This window comes from Aulonocara sp. 'chitande type north' Nkhata Bay, linkage group LG22 (genome assembly GCF_057382095.1).
Source record: "Aulonocara sp. 'chitande type north' Nkhata Bay isolate Kocher_YH1m ecotype deep benthic linkage group LG22, A_spYH_male_GT1.1, whole genome shotgun sequence".
In the NCBI taxonomy this organism is placed as follows: Eukaryota; Metazoa; Chordata; class Actinopteri; order Cichliformes; family Cichlidae; genus Aulonocara; species Aulonocara sp. 'chitande type north' Nkhata Bay.
The window spans coordinates 36,269,010-36,295,065 of record NC_141364.1 but is presented as its reverse complement, the minus strand read 5'-3'; the positions used below and the strand labels follow the sequence as shown (position 1 = coordinate 36,295,065).

The following is a 26,056-nucleotide window of genomic DNA, read 5'->3' as shown; positions in this document are numbered from 1 at the left end:
CAGTTAGCCAGTGACAACATGAGATACACTGTAATTAGAGTGGAGGAACAATAGAGCATGCAAACCTTTTGCACATTTTAGCTAATATGAGCTGGTTCCAGTGTGTCAGTACACACAGTGCCTCTTACTTGATGTTTCTTGGGCTCTGGTGACATCTCCTGTGGGATGAATTTGATCGGTCCTTTGATCTGCCTCCTGGACCTCTTGGTGCCATCTGGTAACGTCTCCATGGCAATATCAGCTTCATCGCTGCTGGCTTGGTCACACTCAGAGCATTGCCTAAGGAAATTGAAAACGACTTGACTCATTTAATTGAATTAATTTTTTTCTTTTTTAATCATACACCTAAATCTTCAGTCTTTAATGTAACGATTAGTTGATTGTGTTTACAAACAGACAATGCGGTGCACATCGCAAATTAGCTCACATAGACACATTAGTTGTGCCGCTTCTTAATGATGGTATCTTAGCTAACAAGCCCAACTACCAGATTCAACTTGTAATTGGCTAAAAATCACTTAGTCTGGTGAGAGGGACGTTGCTAGCTGTCAGTTTTTTCAAGCAATGCTCAAATTTCCACATTCCGACCCTTCAGGAGCTGTCCACTCAGCACAGCAACTGTTAATATAGAGCGTTATTAAATTTATTGCTAATGCAATTATATGGCACATTGACTTCTGAGGAAATTTTAGATGGCACTCGTCATCAAAAAGGTTGCCTACCCCTGGTCTAGCATAAACACAATATACAGTTCCCTGTTAGTGTAGGAAATGGAAATCAGCCGAGACAGCTCTGAAACATCTGCTTACATCTTGTTGAATTCATTTGCGTAAATCAAAAAAGAGCAGCAGGTCATCTGCCTGTACAGTAAGAATCTGCCCCGCTCACATTAAAAATTATTGCGAGTGGTGCTTCTTTTCTCCAAGCTGAGCCATTACAACCGATGTTAGAGTTTCCCACCTGCTGAATGTCATTTTAACCCCTGACTGTTCAGATGTGGAGACAAACTAACACTCTACAACGTAGGCAACAGAAAATAGCTATTTTTTAAAAATATTTTACTCATTGTTTTCTACATAATAGAATGAAGCTGAGTACATTATGAGTACATTAAAATTAGAATGTGGATTTGAATAACATTTGTATTCTAATGTACTAGTATTAATTCAAAAATTAAATACGAAAATATGAATACTGCAGAAGATTTAATTACTTTTGCATAAAAACAGAATAGGTAGAATTGTCATTCAAAGAGCTACTTTTTACTTTTTTACTTTCAGACCATTTACTTTTTCACTTTTAACGGAGTAAAAAAAGTTTAGTATTTTTTAACACAGATTTTTGTACTTTTGCTTAAGTAAAGAGTCTCAGTAAATTTGCCGCTTCTGGTTATTATAAATCTCCAGCTCTCTTCCACAGCTTGTCTTTGTCCTGTCGTCTTCCCCTCACCTCCAACCAGTCGCTGCAGATGGCCGCCCCTCCCTGAGCCTGGTTCTGCTGGAGGTTTCTCCCTGTTAAAAGGGAGTTTTTACCTTCCCACTGTGGCCAAACTGCTTGTTCATAGGGGGTCATATGATTGTGGTTCTCTCTGCTTTCTCTGAATTATTGTAGGATCTTTACTCTTCTTTTTAATATAAAGCCACTTGAGGCAGCTGTTGTTGTGTGCTATATAAATAAAATTGAATGAACTGAATTGCACTTAAGGAAATGAGAAATGGGGTTAATGTGTGACTTTCACTAATGACTGTTTTGTGCCAGTTTTATCTCATATGACTCACAACAACGGATGCTGTCAGCTGCTCAAATTAGATCACTTTTCATGGTGTTTAGGGGAGAGCCTCAGGGTCCACTTAAACCCAACTTACCAATAGCTGTTCTTGGTCTTCTTGGGCATTCGTGTTAGTGGTGGCTCCAGGCAGCCCAGGTGGTAGTAGAGCTTGCATGTGTCACACAGTACAAGCAGATGTTGGTCCTGGTTTTTTTTACAAATTCCGCAGCTGCAGAAATACATCAGGTTTCAGTGAGTATGAGAAATAATGAGCATGAGAAAAGGTTGTTGCTTTTTGTTTTATTTTTGTTTTATAACAAAATTTCTCTAACTGTATAATGAATTCCAACAGGAAAGAGGGAAAGAGCCTCCGTGTTTTACAGATGATACTCACTGATGTATCGCGCTTTTGATCTCCTCTGTACATATTGAAAACAATTTGATTCATCACTCCTTAACACCAGTTGCCACGGATTTTCAGTCCAGTTATGCTATTTAAGTATAACCTCATTTCCCCATTTCCCTTCCTTAAGAAGGGCTTCTTGACAGACACCCATCAAGTGAGACCTTTTCTTATTAGGCTTCAGTAAACAGCTGATGGATCAGCTGAAGGGCCAGATGCTTCTGTCGGGTCCTATGTCAGGTTTTTGTTTCCCATTTCTTAAAAGACTTTCACAGACGTTGTTTATCAGCTACAGGTAGCTTTTAGACCCATCACTTCCACATGCACTACTCCAATTTCCTCAAATATTGCATGAGCACACTTCATCCACACTGAGATATCCCATGTTGTCAGCTCAAGCTCTTTGGGAATCACTGTGAAGTTTTATATTATAGAAGTCTGTCAGACTGTTATCTTTGGTATTTTATAGAAATGTGATTTTGGGTTTAAAACAGAATGATGTCCGTCTTCACTTGCATTAACATGTCTTCAGACCTGAAACTGGGTTTTTCAAGGAACAGCTACTAAATGAACAACTTACACTTGGAAGCGGCTTAAGATGTTTTTCTTGCATAATCAGTCAGTGGATAATCAAGGAACAGATCTCATCTGACCATGAAATTGCTTGTCAGACAACTGTTGCGTTTTTAGCCTCTAAAAAAATATGGACTGAGAATAAATAAAAATGGCAGCCGCCAGTTTTACCCCTCAGTCTCCTAGCAGTTGTACCTATGGTACAAGTTTGAAAATTCTAGGTAACTTCCTTCTGGAGTTATCACAATCACAATATTTTCAGAAAACCTGACCTCTCATCTTAATCATAAAGTCGAGGTCGCTGAAATCCAAACTCACACAAAATCTTTAGTAGTAGATATTAATTTTAAAATTATAGATTGAATGCGATAACTCAAGAATGAGGCAAACTTGGGTGTCCACACTGCCCGCCTGCTCACCTACTTGGCAGGGTGACAACAATACCTCATTAGCCTTTTATGGCTAAGGAGTGAAAATGGCTCCAATTCCAAACCAATTAATGCAATGCTTTTCTTAACTCCTTGAATTAAAGCTTTAAGACTGAACAAAAAAAATAAAAATAAAAAATGACTGCGGTGCCCATAGGCAGAATGACAAGAACAAGTATCAAATACTTATTTGAGCTAAATGTATCAGATTCAGATAAATTCTCCTATTTCAAAGCACTGAAGATGACGGATAAAAAACAATCCTCGTCCTAACATTTTACCCATTTCATTAACCTTTGCCTTTCTCGCTCCATCATGACTCAAAGCTATTGTGTGTTTACCTGTAGAGGATCGCTGGCAGACTAGATGCCTTCCCTTGGGTGCCTCCTTCCTTCTTGCTGGGCTTCCTTTCTTTTGGGGCCTTCAAGATTGGTGGAGTATTTAATTTCTACCAAAAAATAGAAAAAAGAAACACACACACAAAAAGTTTGATGAATATTTAATATACATGAAAAGTAACTTATACTTCACTGCGAAGTAGATTTTATAAAAACTAAGACAAATAAGATTTTCTTTGAAAAAGGAATACACAGCTCATCATAGTATTCAAGTCAGTTAAATTTCTGAAATATTGATGTAGTCAGTTAAGTAGCAGGGGGTTCCCAGATGCTTTGAAAATGAACAACATTTGCACTAGAATGGCAAGAATGAGACAACCACCAAAACAGAAATGGTTTTTCATATTCCCCCCCCCAGTTTTTCAACTCCAGGAGTTGGGCTACTTGTAGCCCAACAAGTATCTGTTTGCAGTGGGTCCTGCAAGCAGATACTTCAGAGGTTTCCCTTAGGCAGTATTATTAGAAGGGAGAGCTTACATTTACATTGTAATACAGATGATATCCTGGTATCTCCACAAAGCCATATGATAGACCTCACTCAGTTAAATCCAAGAAATATCTTGAAGACATAAAGACTTGGATAACCTCTAATTTCTCTCCTTCTAATTGCAGATAAAACTGAGGTTATTGTACCCTACCCTTATTGTACTAGTTAGAAAAATTGTGCCCAGACTTCTAGCAACACTTTGAGAACCAGGACATGTCCTTCAGTGCATAGGATAGCATACATTTTCACTGCTAGGCAGATGATACATAGCTTCATTGATCACCAAAGGATGTGGCAGAAATCTAAATGCATAAAGACAGATGACCTCTAATTTTCTGTTTCTAAATTCAGAAAATAAAAATATTGTGTCTAACCAGATGCTTATTCTGGATAGCAATACCTTTGCTTCTATTTACACTGTGAGCGATTTTGAGCAGGATGTGCCCTTCATTGTGCATACTGAACAAATATGTAGAACTGCTTTCGTCCATTTACTTTCTTCCAGTATCTCTAAAATTAGAAATATCCTGTCTCAGAGTGAGTGCTGAAAAACTAGTTCATGCATTTATTACTTCTAGGCTCGACTACTGTAATTCATTATTATCAGGATGTCCTAAAAAGCCTTCAGTTAATCCAAAATGCTGCAGCAAGAGTACTGTCAGGGACTAGAAAGAGAGCACAGTTTGCCCATACTGGCTTCTCTTCATTTGCTCGGTGCTAAATACTAAATAATATTGAATTTAAAACCTTTGTCATCACATACAAGGTCTGGCTGCTGGAGGCTTCCCATGATGCACTGTTTCTTCTTCAATCATCTTTTTTCACTCTCCATGTGTTTATAATCCACTCTGCATTTAATCAGTTATTCTTAATCACAATTGATCTTGTGTCCCATGTCCCTCCATACCACCATTCTTTACCATGGTGATGGTGTCCAAGTGAGATTTGCGGAGATATGGGCACCCAGAAACCTGAAGGTGAAGACAGAACTGCTCTAGGCATCCGCCCACAACAGAATGACGAGCTCCCAATAGGTTTTTTTTTTGTTTGGTTTAAATGACCCCTGATGGTACTATTTTTGTCAATATTGAAGATTGTTTTTGAAAATCGAAACAAAGGTTATCACAAGAAGTATGAGAGTCATAACTTGACAGAGAAAAGCCATGTGGGTCTGAGCCATTCAACTGAGCTAATGTTAGCCACAGCAGGCATGGATACAGCTGAGCCCACACTCCTGAATAATCCTGAAAGAGCTTTGTGACTTCAGAAAAGATAACAACGAACAATATGCGGATATTAAACGTGGGGTTAAGAAGGCAGAAGGAGGAATCTAAGAGACCGAGACAGTGCTACAATCGGCATCAACACTAATTATGAAAGAAGAGGTTCTTTGGAGAGCATGACAGAAGAAAGAGGTGTTTTATGAAGGGGTCGTGGACTCACCTATGTAAGGATGGCGCCAAAGCAACAAGAGAAATGATGACAACACTGTGCTAAAACCTACAGCCACCCCAGATCAAGAAGAGATCCACTTGAGAAGCTTCAGGTGTTCAGGAGAGATATGATGATGACCGAAGATCTCGGATTGTTTTACAAATCTGATATTTTAGTAAGACTGGTGATTCCTCTCTGGAAACATGACTATGGAGACATTATATAATAATATGTGTTCAACAAAATTTCATGCTAAATGGAAAGACATTGAACTCTCAATGATGAAAGACCCACCAACCCAAGCAATTTTAGCTCATACGAATTTAGATATACATCTTGAGATGACTGAAAACCCATGAATCAAAAGTCATCGTCTGATGTGTTTTTTCATAACTCCAAAGCAAATGGTACATCTTGACACAGGTACATTGAACTGTTGGAGGTTATGTCGTGTATTGGCACATATTTTGGGACAGCCCAAATATTAAACTCTTATGGCTCAACAAAGCTTTAATCAGTATATTTAAGGTAAATAATATTCCTTTAGAATTTTCCACCATATTCTTGGGAAATTCAGATAATTTGCAGGACCTAATAAATAAATATCTTTGGGTTGGGTTGGCCTCTAGAGCCAGACTTTGTTGAAGTCTCTGCTGTTTAGAAATTTGGAGTAACATTCCTTATCTCTTTTGGGCTTTATGATCCCTTTTGGGCTTAGCATCAGGGGAAAAAGTAAACAATGTTAACTATAGCCACCATTAGTTCACGAGGTAGATATAGGGTCTGAATTTAATTGACATGGCCTTTAAGTCTGGTAAGCAATTACCATCTATAATTCTGTGGTTATGTCAACAGACCTGGAGTATATAATCACAGAACCCCCCACCCCTTCCAAAGTCTTTGTTGCAGTCCCGGAGCTTTAAGGTCTGGAGCAGTAGCTCCACTTAGGCATTGGGGACTTATGGATGGAGCCTGGATTCAATCAATAGACAACACTCCTGGACAAAACAGCTATAGTAAATCTCTGATTAAAGTTCTTCCGTGTTGTTTGAGAGGGATCTGGCATCGGTGAGGTAGATTGATGGAAACGGGGGTTTGTGCTGCTGCTTTCGCAGCTGGACATGACTGCCAGCTCTGCATCCCTGCTTCTGTTTCCTCTTCCTCCGCCGCCTGTGTCGCTTGCTGTTCCTGACAACCCACAGAATGCCCAGTGGTCTCACAATCTTAGGTGGGATACTGTGGGTCCAATCCAGATTAACACTTTTGGCTCTATCCTGGCCATTTGTGGCCACTTCACTTTTATTTTTTTCAACCATTTCCATTCTGTTAATGCAAATGGAATGAAACTTCCCAAAGGTCTACATTTTTTTAAAGATTTTTCAATTTTCAACATCAGCTCCTTAATAATGTCAATAATATTCACTATACACCAAATTGTTCCTCTTGGCTCTATCGTGGCCATTTTTGGCCAATTGAAACCCATTATAACCACCTTTTTTGATTCCTTGTTATTGACAGTACTAAATCATACAATTTAGGTAAATTTTCTTTCATTCTAAACTCAACACATGAAAATTTTAGTTTTTAAAGTTTTTTTTACCAAATTACATCATTTACCCATTTTTGGCCAAACAAGCAATTTAATGTAGTATTCCTTTTTTTTTTTTTTTTGCCTGTCCCGTTTGCCATCAGAATTATTGTCTAAAGGCGAAGAAAGATACCCAACGGATTTACTTACAGCCAGGCTACCAGGTCAGTAACCCACATCTGTCAGCACAGACCCTCCCCTCGCCCCAGCCACGAGGAAACAATCACCTAAGAGCCAATAGAGCCCCTAATAGGCCATGACCGCTACCCCGGGTTGAGCCCCCCAAGGAAGATGCTCATGTAATATTCCTAGTTTCTAGTAGCGGCCTTTGATGGCTTATCACACTCCAACAGACCAAAAGAATGACACAATTTTGACATAGGTTTGATCTTAAGGATCTAATAGTTTGTGCTTGTGCATGACATTGCAGCACAAACATGTATTTGCAAGATAGACTGGAATAAATTATGACGCATCAAATATTACACAGGTTGCAGTGAATTTCTGTCGATGCAGACTGTTGAGCTTTGAGGTTCCCAGTCAAACTTTTACTCTTGTATTTTTCATGAAAAGATACCATACCCAAAATATCAACTCCCAAAAAAAAGAAAACCCGATCAAAGGACATTTTGCAGAGTTCAAAGCTGCAGCTGCAGCTGCAGCGCAAACGACAACAAACACTATTTATAAACGTGTCCTGGAGTTTATGCAGGTGCAGACAGGCTTACTTACAGCAGTAGCACTTCCAGATCATTTATTCTGGCAATATGGCAAGAAGGTCATCACTGCTACAAGCACTGTCTATATGATCTGGTCAGAGAGCAAGGACAGCAGCAGTCATCTGTCCTTGAAGAAAAGACATCTGCCCAAGATGAAGAAACTTCCTCTCCAGATGATGAGAGGACAATCTCCAAAGAGGCTGACCACATTACCATGATGAGTACTAGCTAGTGCCGGAATCCTCTTCTGGGGTTTTTGTTTTTGTCTTTTCGTTTTTTTGTTTGTTTGTTTTTTCTTTTTTCTTTTGGGGGGGGGGGGTCTTTTGCTATTAGATAATATTTAATAAAACTATTTTGTTACAACCGGAAAACCGTGTGGGTCCCACTAACTGAAGAGAGACTGCTCTACAATCCAATACCTACTGGTATCAAACCAGGGCTCACCCTGTATGCAGTTTCCTGCATTAGCAGCCTGAGATCTACTTTTGACTTTTTTAAAACAAAGGCGGTCTTTTAGCTGCTGTGCACCCTTACGAACCTGCACGGGAGGCGAAGGTGTGAGGATTGTAGATGAAGTGGAGATGTGAGCCTTAACCAGAATAAAGCAATACATAGCATGTTGGATGACAACACTGGAAGTTCTCAGGAAGTAAAAAAAGGCATGGGGTTCAGACTCCAACTGACGGAGGAGCTCCAAGGACAACGTCTTTCCTTCGGTCACATTGGCAGAGGAACTCCTCAGATGAAAACTGGCACAGGGGAAACAACCCAGAGCTTCCTCCCCAGCTCCTCCAGTTGCAACAGTGGAAGATTTTGTTGTCTGTCTTTGGCTTCACCAAAACTACCACGGCGATATCCCACATGCTAAAGCAACAGAGGAATGTGCTTCTTTTGACCACAACGCACAAGGAACCAGCAGTTAGTGATGGGGATTAGAGGAAGCCTGGAAGCAAGAAGCAATCCTGGACTACAATAGGCACAAATACAGCTTGGATAACTTAGAGAGGATGCTGGCACCTTGAGTTGTAGAAGGAAAACTAACTGATGGCTGATGGCTCTTTTCTCCAATCTCCTGGATGTCTTGGGATACAATGCCTTTGTCCCACTGGAAACAACTTCACTGAAGTGGGGGAGTCCTCTACAACCTACAAATGAAGAGTGATCCTGGGAGAGCTGGGGCACATGCTGGTGACCTCGACAATTTCCGGACACCCTTGTCCCTGATTCTCAACCATTTCTGCCATTGATATCAAGACACAGTAGTCTGAACCAGAGTGTGACCCACACCCCACCATCAAAATGAGAAGAAGGTGCAAAAGGTGCACCTCCAGGAACAGCAGCCCCTCAGGTTTAGAAAGTGTGCCTACAAAAACCACTCTACTGTGGTTAGCACATCTTGCTGCTAATGAGGATGCATACAGAAGCACACACACTGGAATATAAATTTTGATCATTTTTGTGGTTATTTGGTCATTAAATTGCCTTTCTGGCCACTAGCACACCATGTGTGATTTTCTTTTTGGCCATTCATCCAAAAAAATTAAATAACGTAAAAATAAATAATTGTTACTGTTACTGGTACTGCCCTGCAATGATGATTAAAAAAAAAAAATTAAAAAAAAAGAGGTTTCATCATTCATATGCTAAAAAATGTGAACTTTGAACATTGCTATTTTCACCCAAAAGCGTAGTAATAATACGTAATCTGACTGGTATGCAAGGGTATAATTTCTGAATTTGAATTATAGTTTGGTTTTCATGACTAGGACCAGTGTTAATTTAAAAAAATCAAGTCAATGAAAGTAGAAAAATGTTTTAATATATATTAATTTTATAGCATTTTGTGAACGTAAACAGGAGGTGCCCATTTTTTTGTATTTTTTTGTTTTTCTGTCACTGCACAAAAAACAAAGATGCATAAAATTCATTAATACTTTTAATTATTGCTATGCATCAAACCTCCACCATGGTTAGAAAAGAAATCATTTTGCATGTATTATTTTTTTAAAAAAAAAAAAGATTTTATGATTTTATCCCTATGTAAATAATTACAATTATGTGATTTAACTGGCATTTAAAGGGTTAAAATTCTGAATTTGAATGAAATTTTAATTTTCCTGAATAACACTGCTGCCAATTTAAAAAATTAAGTCAATGAAAGTGGATTATTTTTTTTTATATATATATTAATTTTATAGCATTTTGTAAATGTAAACAAGGGGTGGCCATTTTTGGCCACGAACAAGCTGAGAGGGAGTTTTTATGTTTTTGCTCTCCCTGCACAAAAATAATGCATTATAATCAATGTTGATGTGAATCAATTACATGTCGGAAGTGTGATTTTATCATGGTGGAAGCAAAACAGCAAAAGTAAGAGGAAATTCCTGACGATGTTTATGTGAAGCGAAATGTGAATCATAGTTTCGATCTACTTTCTCTGCTGGTTCAATCAATTTTGGTTGGAGGGAGATAAAACCTGCAGCTTCAGAATCTAGCGCAGATACACAAAGCACCTGCCACCTTTTCAAAATCAGTGAGCTGTCGGCTTTCAGCCCCAACGGCGTGTCCGTGTGTATGTGCCGTCAGGTGAGAAAGGCGACAGCTCACTGATTCGGATGCGTTGGGTCCGCGTTTTGTGTTTACGTCTTTGTGCAGAATCTGTGTACCAGCTCTCATTTACTGTTTTAGCTGTTTGGCGGTTGTAGAAATTTTGTGAGGTTTAACCTGAGATTCTGGCGGTTTGGACAAAATAAATTTATATTTAAAAATCGATTCAGGATTTTAATGAATCGATATCACGTTATCCAATCCAGAATCTATTTTAATCGATAATCAAAACCCAACCCTACTGCAAATATATAAAACTGTGAGATTTGAGGTTGTCTTCCACCTAGTACAGTGGACAAACAAACTGGTGTTTAAAGGGTTAAAAATGTAATTTAAGTAATAACTATTTTATATTTATGAAAAGAACTGGAGTTAGTTAAAAAGCTTTGTGGGAAAAAATGGCAAAAAAACAAAAAATTATTAAAATTACAGACCTAATCTGTTGGTGGACACTTTTGGCCACGAACAAGCTGAAAGGGTAGTGATTTTGATCAGACTCAGAAGGTTAAAGTCTGGGTTCGTCCATATGCACCAACATCAGAAACTAACTAATAAATACAAAGAGTGAATAACAGCTCACCAAGTGCTCTATTTGTACAAACAGGTTTCATCGTAGTTGAAGAAGCATTTTAGCTAAACAATTTTACCCACTAACTTGATGCAACAGAAAGCACAGTGAGCATTTATTGAACATCTGTTTGTTTTTGCCTGAGGGTTTGGTCTCAACAATATTAGCTGAAGCAGTCCTTTGCAAGTTTCCTCAAAGCAGAGAAGGGAAAAGGGAACCTGTTGTGTATGGTAGGTGAAAAGCGGCAGCAGATACATTCAAGCCTCCCCTGCATCTCAGGTGTAGTGCTGCCACGCAGGTTAATTAGAAAACTTATCTCGCAGGGATTCAGTCTCTCACTAAACAGACAAGGTTTTCCCCAAGGAAGCTCTAATCTGAGCATTCTCACTCTGCCTGCATCGCTGAAGGAGCATCTCCAGAGGGAAACCTGATAGATGGGAGGGGCAGGTGACCAAAGCACAAGGGCTTGCTGAGGCCATCTCTTTAACTAAAACTAAAGTCTGCCAGGGTGTAAGAACGAGAAAATGTCTCCACTGACAATATAGAGCAGTTTGGTTAACAAGCTTCATCAGACAGATAAAGAAGTTTAAAAGTACACATTTAAACAATGAGTTTGAACAATTTAAATAACAGTTCAGTAAGCTTTTAGGCATCTGGGTTTCTGCCAGACTGTAACCTATCCAAACACAGCGCAAAATGGACACTTGGGTCATATTTGTTCCACTTCAATCATTAATATCACAGCTTATTATTGTCACAGCAATTTATACTTGGTGGTTAAGATAAAGCCATTTTAACCATTGTAGTGGAAAAACACGTAATACATCAAGTATGCATCTTTTTAATCTTGAAAAGATTGAAAATAACTGCACTTAGTAACAACAAGACGTCAAATCCATATGCTTAGTTACGTCATTTGTAAAGATGACCTAAGACTATTGATAACACTTTTAGTTTGTCTTAATTGCAGAACTACGGTCTGCACATGGGTAACTTAAAAAAGTAATTTAATCTAAACGCTAATCATAGCACTCCTGGAATATGACTTCTGATGTTTTTCTTATGAAGTTGCCAGGAGTGCTAAACTTCTAGAGGCGTCAAGAACAAAAGCACTGACTGTGTAGTGGAAGAATGATGACAGTCCCAGTTGGGGACATCCATTTCTGCAAATGCACAGAAGGATGACAAATAGGAGATGAAAATGTGGCAGATAGATGACACAAAGGCATTCACTGCTGTGACTGATGTTGCTACTTAAACAGTGCATGTTCATAATTGGTGATTTATGGCGGTCATTGCAGATTCACTGCCACTCTTGCAAGTTCTTGTACATTCTGCTGCCTCGCCACCATATTAACATCATTTGACAACTTATCTGCTCAGCTCATACTCTCCACGACCACACGTCTAATAAAGCTTTTAATGGATTTACCTGCTGCTTAAACTATATACATAAAATCCTGAATCCTGAGTGGCTCCACCATCCCAGCATTACAGTGATGTAATATTCATTTTCCTCAATAAATTCATGTAAAGAATTAGTGGCATTAGTGGCATTTTCTAATTTCTGATCTGATCTTTTGATATTGTTTAGTATATAAAAGGTACGCAACTGATGAGGCTAAAATTAGCTTTACTTCACTGCAGATCACACGCAGCTCTTCATTTCATTGTCTAAACGTTTAACTAAAACCACATGTGATTTTAATACTTGTGACTTTCTTCACATGAAGAGTAGTAGTGGTGAGGTTTCTCTGGAGCCTTTTCAGAGGTGTGGATATGAGAACTAAAGGCTGTCTGTTAACCGTATGATCAACCTATCCAATATCCACTGCTCTAGGGTCCAGCTAACTTTTCCTTCACAACAAGAGCTGAATAAGCTATTCAGCGACCAGTATTAATCATACAAGTACACCTAATAAGAACCAAATCTCAGACATTTGGCACAACTGTCATTTCAGCGTCTTCTTAGAGAGTTTCTGATATATTGTGATTTTTATCCAAGCAACACAGTCAGCTATCTATTTTCTTCCACTTCAATTCAGCACCAGGGGTGACTTTATAATACGAGCAACTAAGGGCACAATTACCCTGTAATTAAATGTAATTTGGAGGTACTTATGGATACTTACAGATACTTTACAAGAAAAGACACATTGCACTGCAAATAACTTTAAGCACGCTGTAAGTCATAAACTGGGAACAACTAAGCTGTAGTGCCTCTTCACCTCACTGTGCAATACCTTTTGTGCAATACTTTTGTAAATAGTCAACGGTGCAATAGACTCAATACTTGAAATGTGCAATTCACTTGTATTTTTATTTTTATTCCTATTTATTCTATTTATCCCCTTCGTATATTTTATTTATATTGTCTCTGTATTTATATATATGTGTAACTTCTGTCGGTGCTGTGCTTTTTTGGAAATCGAATTTCCCAGAGGAACCCACCCGAGGGATTAATAAAGTTCTATCTAATCTAATCTAAAGTAATTTTAATTATGTCATACTTAAATAAATTTTATCGTAATTTCAGAAAAAACAATCAATATTTCCCCATTTTACATTAAGTACGCTTTTCTTTTTGGGGTGACTTAATCTTGCATAACATCTAGGTGTTTTACAGGAACAGAGACAGAAATTGCACTGTAGGAAATCTTAAACATGACATGAAGCACTACATATAAAAAGCTAAATTACATCATGGAGCGATCCTCTTAAACTGATTTTTAGTTTTAGTGTCGTTATTTTCCTCAGAGTTATCGATTCTGTCAGTAGTTAGCCAAGATAAACTAATGTCAGTCTATTAGCTGCAACCAACCAACCACATGACGTAACGTACAGACAGAAGACAGCGCCACACATGTTCTCAATTTTTAACTTTAAGCAGTTCTTTCTTAAATCCAGCTTCACAGACAGTGTTACAATCTACATCAGATTTTGAGAGCAGGGCTCCATGATTAAATTAGCCTTTATATGTTCGGTATTTCTTGTCCTATTTAAGTACACTGTAAGTCATACTAATTACTGAGTAATTCATTTTTAGTACACCACAGAGAGAGGGGTGGCAAAAGCAAAGGAAAAGGCTTTTTATCAGCTGCATGCTTAACTGGACACTAAGTAAGGATCGCCTACATATAATGTAGGCAACTCGCTAGAAAGACAGATTGAGCTGCAGCAAGTTAACGTGATGAAAGCTAGAGCTTTAAATGTACTGACAGTACATGGATGGAAAAGAGCCTAGAAAGGTGGAGGTATGTGCTGTGGAGAAGAGGAGTGAAAGACAGAATGCATGTGTTTAAATGAGTGGGAGATAGTTGTAAGAGTAAAGATGCAAGGAGCAGAGGCAGTGACAGCAGATGAGTTTAAATATCTGGGGTCAACCATACAAAGCAACTGAAAGCCCCACAAGAGAGGTGGAGAGAGAAGGATAGCAGCTAAAGAGAATATTACGGTTTACAACTTAGTGAGACGTGTTTTGGATGTATGATTTGGAGACGTGGCCCTGACAGAAATATGGGAGGCCCACCTGGAAGTGGCAGAGCTGAAGTTTCTAAGAATTTTATTAGAAGTGATTAGACTAGAAAGAATTGGAAATGAGTGGACATCAGACAGACAGCTCGATATGAGCAGTTTGGAGGACAAAGAGAGGCAAGGCTGAGATGGTTTGAAGAGAAGAGCACAAAAGGAGCACAAGTGCACAAGAGGCATGGTGGATATAATGGAAAAGGATGCTGATACTAGAGCTGTAAAAGGGGAAGACCACAGAGGAATTTCATGGACGTACCGAAGGACACGCAAAAGATGATGGTAGCGGTGGGGTGAGAAAACTTCTAAAAACACTGGCCCAAAGCAGAAGTGCAAAAAGAAGCACACTATGAATGCACATTTATTTTTGCTACTTTCATTTTACAAAGCTATATTTATGGAGATGTAGTACTATCGTGCTGTCTTGTAAAATATTATGCATGTCCAGATGTCTTCATTTTTAATGGGGACACAGTAATTGTGGAACATTTACAAAAAAAGGTTTCTAAAATGCCTCATAAGTTGCTGGAAACTTAAGGTTTTACTCCTCAGCCTTAAAAAGGTGATGGGGTATCGTTGTCCCCTTGCTGGGTGGAGGGACAGGCAGCATGGACACTTACAAATATACATAGATTAGTGTGTAATTATGTTTTCCAACAAAACTGATGCACACTCATAATCTGAGAATTAATCCAGTAAAAATACACCGGGCAGGCACTGGTGTGTGGAAGCCACCATGTTGATCTGCAATTTTGAATAAAATGGACACCACTGTTTCAGATAATCACGTTATGTCTATGTGGCTAGAGACTGGCTGTATATGTTGCACGTAGTAGTATTGTCACAATTACTTGTTGTCAGCAGATGAGATGCTTAAAGAGAAAGACAGCAAGGAATTTAAATATCACTTTCAGTTTGTATGTTTTCTCAGTTAAACCCACTGACCATAGGAATATTTTCAAATTATGAGATTCGCTTTGATATCATGTGCAGGAAAGAAAATTATCAAATCCTGTTGCAGAGATTATTAAAATGTTGAAGAGTTGTATTTACAACTACACTGGCCACTTTATTAGGTATGACTGTTGAACACTATAGTCTAACCAGCCAATTATATGGCAACAGTTCAGCAGACACGGTCAAAACAGCCTACTGAGATTCAAACCAAGAGTCAGGATAGGGAACAAAGGTCATTTCAATGACTGGTTGTTCAGATATAAGGGAATTTTCCCAGACAACCACCTCTATGGTTTACAGAGGATAGTCCAACAAAAAAAAGGAAAAGCAGGAAAAGGTGATGCCAAGTCTTAAATCATCTCAAAATGGTTCTTTGAACATGACAGTCAGTTCACTCACTTCAAACAGCATCAACCAAGTCTTGATCCAATAGACCAGCACCAGGGGCGTGTAGCTAATGAAATAGCCAGTGAGTGCAGTTGTAATGGCTTGTTCGTAAAAGCTGAAAGGTTTTTTTTTTGTTGTTGTATTTTTTACAGCTTTAATATTTTTGTGTTTCCAAATTATAATCAAAAACATTTATTTTATATCTACTAATGTTCTTAACTGCTTATCCAATTCATAGTTGCTGGAAAGTGGATCCTACGCAAACTGTCATAGGCCAAATAAATTAATTTTGATTTTAATGCTCTAAATCTAATTTCAATCCAATTTTATTTATAAAGCACTTTAAAATACCCAGCACAGGAACAAAGTGCTGTACAGAAACAGCAAAATAAATAAATAAAACACATAAAACATAAAATTAAAACAGCCCTATATTAAAACAAGATAAAACAGCATCGAATCACCTAAAACCAACTGAAATAAAAATAAAAACCAACATCTCACGTGGTGTCAAAGGCCAGGGTAAAGAGGTGGGTTTTCAAGAGTGACTTCAAAACTGTGGAACGAGCTTCCTTTAGAGATTAGACAGGCCAGTTCTGTTTTTGAGCTGCTACAGCAAAAGCACGATCCCCTCTAAATTTACGCCCAGTCCTGGGTACATTCAGGAGCAGCTGATCAGCTGACCTGAGAGAGCGGGTGGGTGTATAAGGCTGTAGCAGCTCAGAGAGATACAATGGGGCTAGGCCATGGAGGGCTTTAAAAGCAAATAAAAGAATTTTAAAATGAATCCTAAAAGAAATGGGCAGCCAGTGAAGCGAAGCTAAAACAGGGAAAATGTGCTCAAACTTTCGAGTGCCAGTTAAAAGACGAGCTGCGGCATTTTGCACCCTCTGTAGATGACTAATATATGATGCGCTGACCCCAATATAAAGTGCGTTACAGTAATCTAGCAGAGTGCTAACAAAGGCGTGGATCACTGTCTCAAAGTGCTGCTGTGAAAGAATTGGGTTTATTTTTGCAGCTGCCTGAGGTGAAAGAAGCTAGATTTTACCACTGCCTTAATTACATTATTAAACTTCAGATCACAGTCCACTTTGACGTAACATACTGGGCCAGGGAATCTACATACACATTGGGGGTCTCAGTGGGGCTACCAAAAACCATCACCTCGGTCTTTTTATCATTGAATTTTAAAAAGTTAACAGACATCCAAGCCTTAATGTCATCGAGACACTGAAGTAATGGCTGTGTAAGGTATCTGCCTTTTTTCTTTAGAGGGACATAGATCTGACAGTCATCAGCATAAAAGTGGAAAGCAATGCCGTGCTTTCTCAGTACAGAACCAAGAGGAAGCAGATATAAAGAGAAGAGGAGGGGGCCTAGAACTGAGCCCTGTGGGACACCACACAAGAGGGGAGCGGAGGACGACACACAGTAACCGAGGCTGACACAAAAAGTTCACCCTGCCAAGTAGGACCTGAACCACTCCAGTGCTGTGCCCCTAATGCCCACCCTGTGCTCCAAACGAGAGAATAAAATGGCATATTCCACGGTATCAGACGCAGCTGTCAAATCTAAAAGCACAAGAACAACACAGTCCCCAGCATCAGTCGCTAAAAATATGTCATTAAAAACTTTTAAAAGGGCTGATTCAGTGCTATGAAAGGGTTTCAAACCAGATTGGAAAACCTCTAACACATTTTGCTTTTCCAGGAAGGCCGTTATTTGGCTGTAAACTACCTTTTCAAGAATTTTGGAAAGAAAAGGTAGTTTGGAGATAGGCCTGTAATTTGCAAGAACCGTAGGATCAGGAGCAGGTTTTTTAATCAGGGGTTTGACTACTGCATGTTTAAAATCTTTAGGGACAACACCTGACATCAGACTATGGTTTACCAGCTCAAGAACCAAAGGACCAACTGTAGGTAACACCTCTTTTGAAAGTCGAGGAGGGACATCATCATTTGGAGACCCTGCAGGCTTAAGATGACCAACAGTCTCCTTTAAAAAGGACAGAGTCACAGGCTCAAACCTGTCAAAGACAGAGCAGGAAACATAGACTGAGAGGTCATGAGCACAAGGAGAGATTTGAGCCCTTGTGGAAGAGACCTTCTCAATAAAAAAGTGTAAAAAATTTTCCCAAAAGAAAAACATCTACTACAGACTGCTGTGGAAATCATGTACGTCACTGCTCTCTCTATGCTGCTGCTAAATGGGCAATCACTGTATATCAGACTTTCCCGTTGGTTGACTTCTATCTAAATCTCTCTTTTTTGCAATTTATGTAGCTACTTTGCACTTAATGCATACATATTATTAAAATTTGGACTATGATGTTTGTATTGATGTATTACATGCTGTAATGCTCCCGAAAATGGCACTACAGCATGTAAAAGGCGTCTCACCTGAGACGCCTTTGTTCTCTGGCCCTGGAGGCCGCAAACGCCGACGCAGAGGGAGAAGATCTGGCGTTCTGGTTCGACTGAGACGGCGCACTAACAGACCACCGTTACCCAGTTTATTACTGGCTAATGTGCAGTCTCTGGAGAACAAGCTGTGCGAGCTTCGGGCACGGATCTCATTCCAGCGAGAGATGCGGGACTGCTGCGTGATCTGCCTCACAGAAACCTGGCAATCGGACAAGGTACCGGACTCCGCAATACAACTACCGGGGTTCTCCGTGCATCGCGCGGACAGGTCACAGGATCTTACTGGGAAAAGCAGAGGCGGTGGTGTGTGTTTCATGATCAACAACAGCTGGTGTGATTATGCGAACGTGCACCCGGTCAAATCCTTCTGCTCACCGGACCTGGAGTACCTGATGATTAAGTGCCGGCCATTCTGGCTACCGAGGGAATTTACAGCAGTGATTATTACGGCTGTTTACATTCCCCCACAAGCCGACACTGACCGAGCACTCAGGGAACTGTACAGCGCGATCAGCAGCGAGGAAACCGCACACCCAGAGGCAGCGTTTATCACGACCGGGGACTTTAATAAGGGAAACCTGAAGAAAGTCTCACCCAAACTCCACCAACACATCCTTTTCAACACACGTGGAAACCGGCTACTCGACCACTGCTACACCTCTTTCCGGGATGCGTACAAAGCCCTCCCCCGCGCCCCATTCGGCCAATCAGATTACCGCTCCATCCTGCTCCTGCCCGCCTACAGGCAGAAGCTGAAACAGGAAGCTCCAACCCGGAGGGCGGTGCACTGTTGGACGGACCAATTGGAGTCTGCGCTGCGGGACTGTTTTGATCACGCGGACTGGGAAATGTTTCACGTGGCTGCTAGGGACATTGACGAGTACACAGACTCAGTCTGTGGATTTATCAGGAAATGCGTGGAAGATGTCGTCCCATCCAGAACAGTTAAATCCTTCCCAAATCAAGAACCCTGGATTAACGGAGATGTTCGCGCGGCACGGAGCACCGCCTTTGCCTCCGCGAACACATCGGACTACAAACACGCACATTACCAACTCCGGAAGACGATCAAAGCAGCCAAACGCGAGTACAGGGACAGGGTGGAGCAACAGTTTGACAACCCTCGGAGTATGTGGCAGGGACTAAACACGATCACAGACTTTAGAGGGAAAACCAGCACACCGCAGACCACGGCCTCTCTGTGTGAGGATCTAAACGTATTCTACGCTAGATTCGACACAGCGAACACCATGAGACCGGACAGTGTGCGCACCGCGGATGACGTCAGTGCGCACACTGTGTCTGAGGAGGATGTGCGGAGGTGCTTCAGGAAGGTGAACGCGCGCAAAGCTACTGGTCCGGACGGGATTCCCGGCCGCGTCCTCAGGTCATGCGCGGCTCAGCTGGCTGGAGTGTTCACACACATCTTCAACCTTTCCCTCTCTCTGTCTGTAGTCCCAGCCTGCTTCAAAATGGCCACCATCGTCCCTCTACCCAAATCCTCCACCATCTCCTCATTGAACGACTGGCGACCTGTAGCCCTGACCCCCATCGTAAGCAAATGCTTCGAGAAGCTGGTCAGGGACTTCATCTGCTCTGCACTACCCGACTCACTGGACCCTCTACAGTTCGCATACCGCCACAACAGGTCCACTGATGATGCCATAGCCCTGACACTACACACTGCCCTGTCACACCTGGAGAAGAGAGACACGTATGTGAGAATGCTGTTTGTAGATTACAGCTCAGCATTCAATACCATCGTTCCCTCGAAGCTGGACAGGAAACTGCAGGATCTAGGACTGAGCAGCTCCCTCTGCAGCTGGATCCTTAGCTTCCTGTCTGACAGACGCCAAGTGGTCAGACTGGGCAGCATCACCTCATCCCCCATCACACTGAACACTGGTGCTCCACAGGGGTGTGTACTGAGCCCTCTCCTGTACTCACTCTACACCTACGACTGCACAGCCACTAACAACTCCAACATCATCGTGAAGTTTGCGGACGACACTACAGTGGTGGGTCTTATCACCAATGGTGATGAGACGGCTTATAGGGAGGAGGTCAGCGCCCTGACCCACTGGTGTCAAGACAACCATCTCACCCTCAACGTCGCAAAGACAAAGGAGTTGATAGTGGACTTCCGGAGGTGCAGAGAAGTACACACCCCCATCACCATCAACGGCGCTGCTGTGGAGAGAGTGAGCAGCTTCCGGTTCCTTGGAGTACATCTGGCTGAGGATCTTACGTGGTCAGTACACACAAACAAAACAGTGAAGAAGGCGCAGCAGCGCCTCTTCTTTCTCAGGAGACTGAAAAGATTCGGCATGAGCCCCCGCATCCTCAGGACCTTCTATCACTGTGCCATTGAGAGCATCCTCACTGGATGCATCACCACCTGGTATGGCAACAGCACCGCCTACAACTGCAAAGCTCTCCAGCGAGTAGTGCGGTGCTCTGAACGGATAATTGGAGGTGAGCTTCCCTCCCTCCAAGACATCTACAGGAAGCGGTGCCTGAGGAAAGCGGGGAGGATCATCAAGGACTCCAGTCACCCCAGCCATAAACTGTTCAGACTGCTTCCATCAGGAAGCATCCGGTCCCGTACCAGCAGACTGAGAGACAGCTTCTTCCATCAGGCCATCAGACTGCTGAACACGTCATAGACACCTCAGCTTCACTACTGGAACTTTAACATTATGCACTCCATACTGTACAGTAATGCCACTTGTTTTGCACATGTCTCACTCTGTATATTTTTATATATTTTATTTATTGTTTACTCTATTTAATTTGTAAAATATGTGTACACACACACACACACACACACACACACACACGTAGAAAAATATTTAGTATACACATCCAGAAATGCATATACTATTATATATTGTACATATATTTATTAGTTTCAGATGTAGCCATTCTTGTATTTTGCTTGTTTACATTATTGTATTTTGCACAACTCTGTTGCTTGTGAAGCTCGCACACAAGAATTTCACTCACATGTGCTGTACCAATGTACCTGCACATGTGATGTGACAATAAAAGTGATTTGATTTGATTTGATTAAAAATGTAAAGATAAGCTCTGGCGGACTTGGTTCTATGGTAGTTCTTGAAGGGTTAATGAATCAAGGGTACAGAATTGGAGGAACCAAGAAGAATGAGTTGAGTATAGTTTGACTTATCTGACTGTTTTGCTTCACTTAATGCGCCTTATAGTCCGGTGCGCCTTGTGGTGCGAAAAATACAGTAATCATAAGGAACTGAATTGTCAGAAATAATTATTCAAGTTCAAGTCCATTTTAAACGAGCAAGACAAAGGAGCAAGTGATTGTTTCAAGAGCAACATTAAAAACAATCTGCTATTGCATATTATTCACTTATATTTGGTTTTTTACTTGTTATATTGTTATGTGTTGTATTTGTTGCACCTTTCTCCCAGGTCTCCCTTGGAAAAGAGATTTTAATTTCAATGAGAATTTTTACTTGGATAAATAAAGGATAATAAATGAAAACTTCTACTGTTGTATGTAAAGCTGGATATCACTCAGGAAGGAGAAAGCTTTAGTGAGCTATCCGATTGGTTGGCATGACCCTGAAAAAAAACTATGCTGACAGTCTGAGGTTTTTGGACACTTACCCACAATTAAGACACAACTGCCACATTGAAAAGAAAAAAAAACTCCATAGTCTTTCAGAGCCTAAGTATTGTTTTGTATTGTGCTATATTGTTAAAGCTCATTTTTATGGGTTAAGAAATTGTTTCATGTTCTTGTTTTTAATTCAAATGAAATCAAAACTTATTATTATTACAGGCTCAGATGACTTTGAATAAAAGTATGATATGGATAACCCATTCACCTAAATCAATACTTCAATCAAAAGAGTAAATCATTAACAAGATGCTTCCTGAGACTTTGTTTAAACAACAGCTAATACATGTGTTGGAAAAAAACAATGGTTGAACAAACGTACCTGGCCCAGGATGCCGCCGAGCAGACTCCACGTGGCTTGGCCTTCACTTCGCAGCTTTCCATTTGCATTCAGCAGTTCCTCCAGAAACTCACAGAGCTGGAGGGAGACAAATGGAAACAAACTGTGGCCCTGATCATATAACATGTGATAATTTTTTTCCCTTTCTAATAAACCTAAAGAATAACTGTTTTGAGTAAGAGGAAAAAAGTTGAATCCATAAGCATTTACCATTCACAAGGATGAAACAACAATATAAACATCGGTCTCAACCTGTGTGTTAGCTGGGTCAGGAATAGAATCCTTTTTTATTGTCACTGTACATGTACAACGAAATTGCTTCACTCCAACTGTTCAGGTAGAAAATATAAATAGTACAACAGCAGGAATATTTAACAAACTTGAGAAACATAAAAACATGAGAGCTATATACAAACAGGAGGAAGGCACAGTATAGAAAAGGCGCACATAAAAAGAACAGGTTGTGGTACGAGGCTAACCTAACTAAGGTCAAATTCAATTTTTTCAAATTTCAAAAACAGACCAACTTGTCTCTTATTCGTCTCAAACTAGGGAATGTAAAACATTTGATCTTCCATCCATCAGTAACCTAAAGAGTAATGATCATTTTGATTGGTTTTTTTCATTTTAAAGGTTATCAACCTAACTAAACAATTCTCCTAGAAACTAGTCAAAGGAGCTTGCAAAGAAAAGCGTCTGGACTTCTTTAAGTTGCTTGAAGACGTTTCACCTCTCATCCAAGAAGCTTCTTCAGTTCTAAGGTCAAATGGTGGAGAGTCCCAGATATAAACCTAGTGGGAGTTTCCCCCCACAGAGGGACAAAAGGACCCCCTGATGATCCTCTAATCGCCTGAGCCAAGGTGTGAAACTGGGTGTGGGTCCCAATCAGCCAGGGTTTCGTGTGAGTTCATTGTGAAACCTGGCCCCACCTTATCATGCGAATGATTCGCACACTTTTCTTTGCAAGCTCCTTTGACTACGATGACCTGGATGACTGAGAACCTTCACAGACTCCTAGAAACTAATTAGGTACTGCCATACATGTGACTGGGAGTAAAAGAGCAAGAAAGAGTTGTCCTGTGCATCCTTTCATGTTATCCAGGGCATTTACAAGTTTGGCCAGGAGCTTAACACACCATGCTAAGCAATGTTCTTAAGAGACAACCCCCTCTATGGTTTAAATACCTAGGAACTGAAGAGGTCTCTTGAATGAAAAGTAAAATGTCTTCACAAAACTTAAAGAAGTCCAGTAGCTCACATGTTCCCATTATGTAAAAAGTGAACGATAACAGTTTGACAAGCATACAATTGAATTTCTTCCCCAAGGAGGTGTTTCCTGAAGAGCTGTTAGCCAGACCTTTTGTGATATGTGCACAACGGCCATGCTAACGTTCTGTGGCACGTGAACATCAATTTTGCACTCAAATATAAACAACTGAAACTGTTTCATACTATCACTGCATATGATTTGCAACTGGTAACCCCTTTGTCCAGGTTAACACTGTACTGTTCTCCACTAGTGTCCATTAGTCAAAGCTTAACTTGTAATGGTATTTTCTCCAAAGCCCAAGCCATCTGACAGCAACTCAGGCAGTGCAATTAGCAATACACACTCCATTAATAACGCTTAACATGCATGGCAGAAGACTGAATGCAACATTAACTCTGACTTCTACTTTGCCATTGTATTCCCTTCCTCATGCTGACAGACGGAGTGGCAGGCTTACTGCAGAGGTCATATGTCTGAAGAGAAACATGAAGGCTGCACACAGAGAACTCCTAAATTCAACCTTCTCTCATGGCACAACAAAGCTTTAAAATCCATTAAAATGGTTTAAAATGTGTTGAAAGATTTGTACAACTGAAGTTCAAGTTTACAAATACTGGTATCCACTGTTGACTCCCCTCAGCCTCCTAGTAGTCGGCATAAATACGCTGGGTGCCTTAATTCTTGAGTTATCGTATTCACAAGATTTATTTTTAGAAAACGTCAGATAATCTCTGACCTTGATTTAAACTCGACTGAGATTTTTAGTAGATGCGCTAAAATAGCACGAATGTGAATCCTAGGTGAATTCCTTCCTGCAATATCACACTCACAAGATTTTCAGAAACGACATCTGACCTTGAGGTGAAGGTCACTGAAATTCAATGAGATTTTCAGTACAGTTTTTACAGCTGAGGGGTTAAAAAAAAGAAAGAAGACTGAAAACGCTTAACCACCTGCTTTGATAATATCACTACATTTTTTTCACCACATTCATTTTAATGTTTCCTTCAAGCAAACCTTTTGGAAAGATGTACCTTTTTTGGTGTGTTGCTTGGACACTATTCAGTATATTCAGTTTTTTGCTACCACAACAACATCACTTTCTCCATGAGAAAACCTGCATATATTAATGAAATGGGCCCATGTGAGCTGTCAATATGAACAGCAATGTCAGCTGTTGACTAAAGCTTTGTTCTTTCTAAACTTGAAATCAGATCAAATCACTCCACCATCATTCCATGTACATCGGTGTATCCATCCCAGATTCAAACTTCCACTGAGGATTTTACAATCAGTCAACATGTGAGTGGAGTATAGAAATTCGACATTTTACTACAGTACTACATTAAGTGTTAACGAATCACAGCCTTTTTTATGCAAAGTCCCTCAATTTCAGAAGCTCAAAAGTAACTGGTTAGTTAACCTCAACCTGTTCTGTCATTATGCAACGACAGACAAAAGAACGGAAGATTGTTCAAAATGTTAAACTTGTGTTTGGCAGTTGGTTACTGGAAATGAGGTCCAAAGAGATGCTAAAGCATTTAGCGTCATTTAGGACAAGTTCAATATTCAATATGATCAATCTGTATATATTTATAGATTTCATAATTTCCTTGTGTGACCAATAAACTTCATCCATCTATCCCATAATTCAGTCTGTAATTGAGATTTTGCAAGAAGTTGCACACTACTGATGGCACTCAAAAACAGAAGTACAGATTACAGTTTGCCTGGAAATAACTAAGAACATTAACTTGTACCAGAATGATGAGAAGACATATTAGTACGGAAAAGAAAATGAACAGTTCATTGTCTAAAACAGACCTTACTGTCTGTCAAATATGCTGCAAGCAACATTAAGACATGGGCACGTATATCAGGTCACTGCTGCAGATAAAAGTAGCAGTAAAACTTTTCTGTTGTTTTTGCACTAAAGGATTTCTTTTTGAAACTAGCGTATAATTAAAACAAATTTTTAAATATAGCAATTGTGTTTGAACTGTGTCACTCACCTTGTTATACTCGACGTGTAGTTTTTCTTGTTCATTCTCCAGCTTATCTTTAAGGTTTTTCTGCTCTGAAATGTTATCCTGGATCTGGATCATTCTCATGTTCCGCTCTGAGTAGTTTTTTTTTTTTTAAAAAGGAAGAAAAGGGGGATACAAAAAGTGATTAATGAAGTTAAAGGAGCAGAAGGGGCAATGTTGGCAAATGATGCTACATTAGGTTCTAAAGGATAACGGAAGAATGGTGGAGAAGGAAAATATAAATCTAGTACAACTGCTGCTTTTTCAATGTAGGCTGTCTACATAAAAGCAATAACACCATCGCTACCACATTTAACGATACATACAGTGGCTTGCAAAAGTATTCGGCCCCCTTGAACTTTACCACATTTTGTCACATTACAGCCACAAACATGAATCAATTTTATTGGAATTCCACGTGAAAGACCAACACAAAGTGGTGCACACGTGAGAAGTGGAACGAAAATCATACATGATTCCAAACATTTTT

The 26,056-nt window shown here is 40.1% G+C and overlaps 1 protein-coding gene across 2 annotated transcripts in view; it reads right to left on the bottom strand.

Moving 5' to 3' along the window:
* The window catches only part of phf14 (PHD finger protein 14), a 76,618-nt gene that overhangs the window by 19,219 nt on the left and 31,343 nt on the right, over positions 1–26,056 (bottom strand). For both annotated transcript variants that reach the window (XM_086281346.1, XM_086281345.1), the window contains exons 10-14: positions 25,552–25,658; positions 22,252–22,347; positions 3,514–3,620; positions 1,866–1,997; positions 129–279 (exon numbers count right to left, since the gene is read on the bottom strand). In XM_086281346.1, coding sequence (XP_086137472.1) covers positions 129–279; positions 1,866–1,997; positions 3,514–3,620; positions 22,252–22,347; positions 25,552–25,658 — 593 coding nt within the window. The remainder of the gene's footprint in view (positions 1–128; positions 280–1,865; positions 1,998–3,513; positions 3,621–22,251; positions 22,348–25,551; positions 25,659–26,056) is intronic.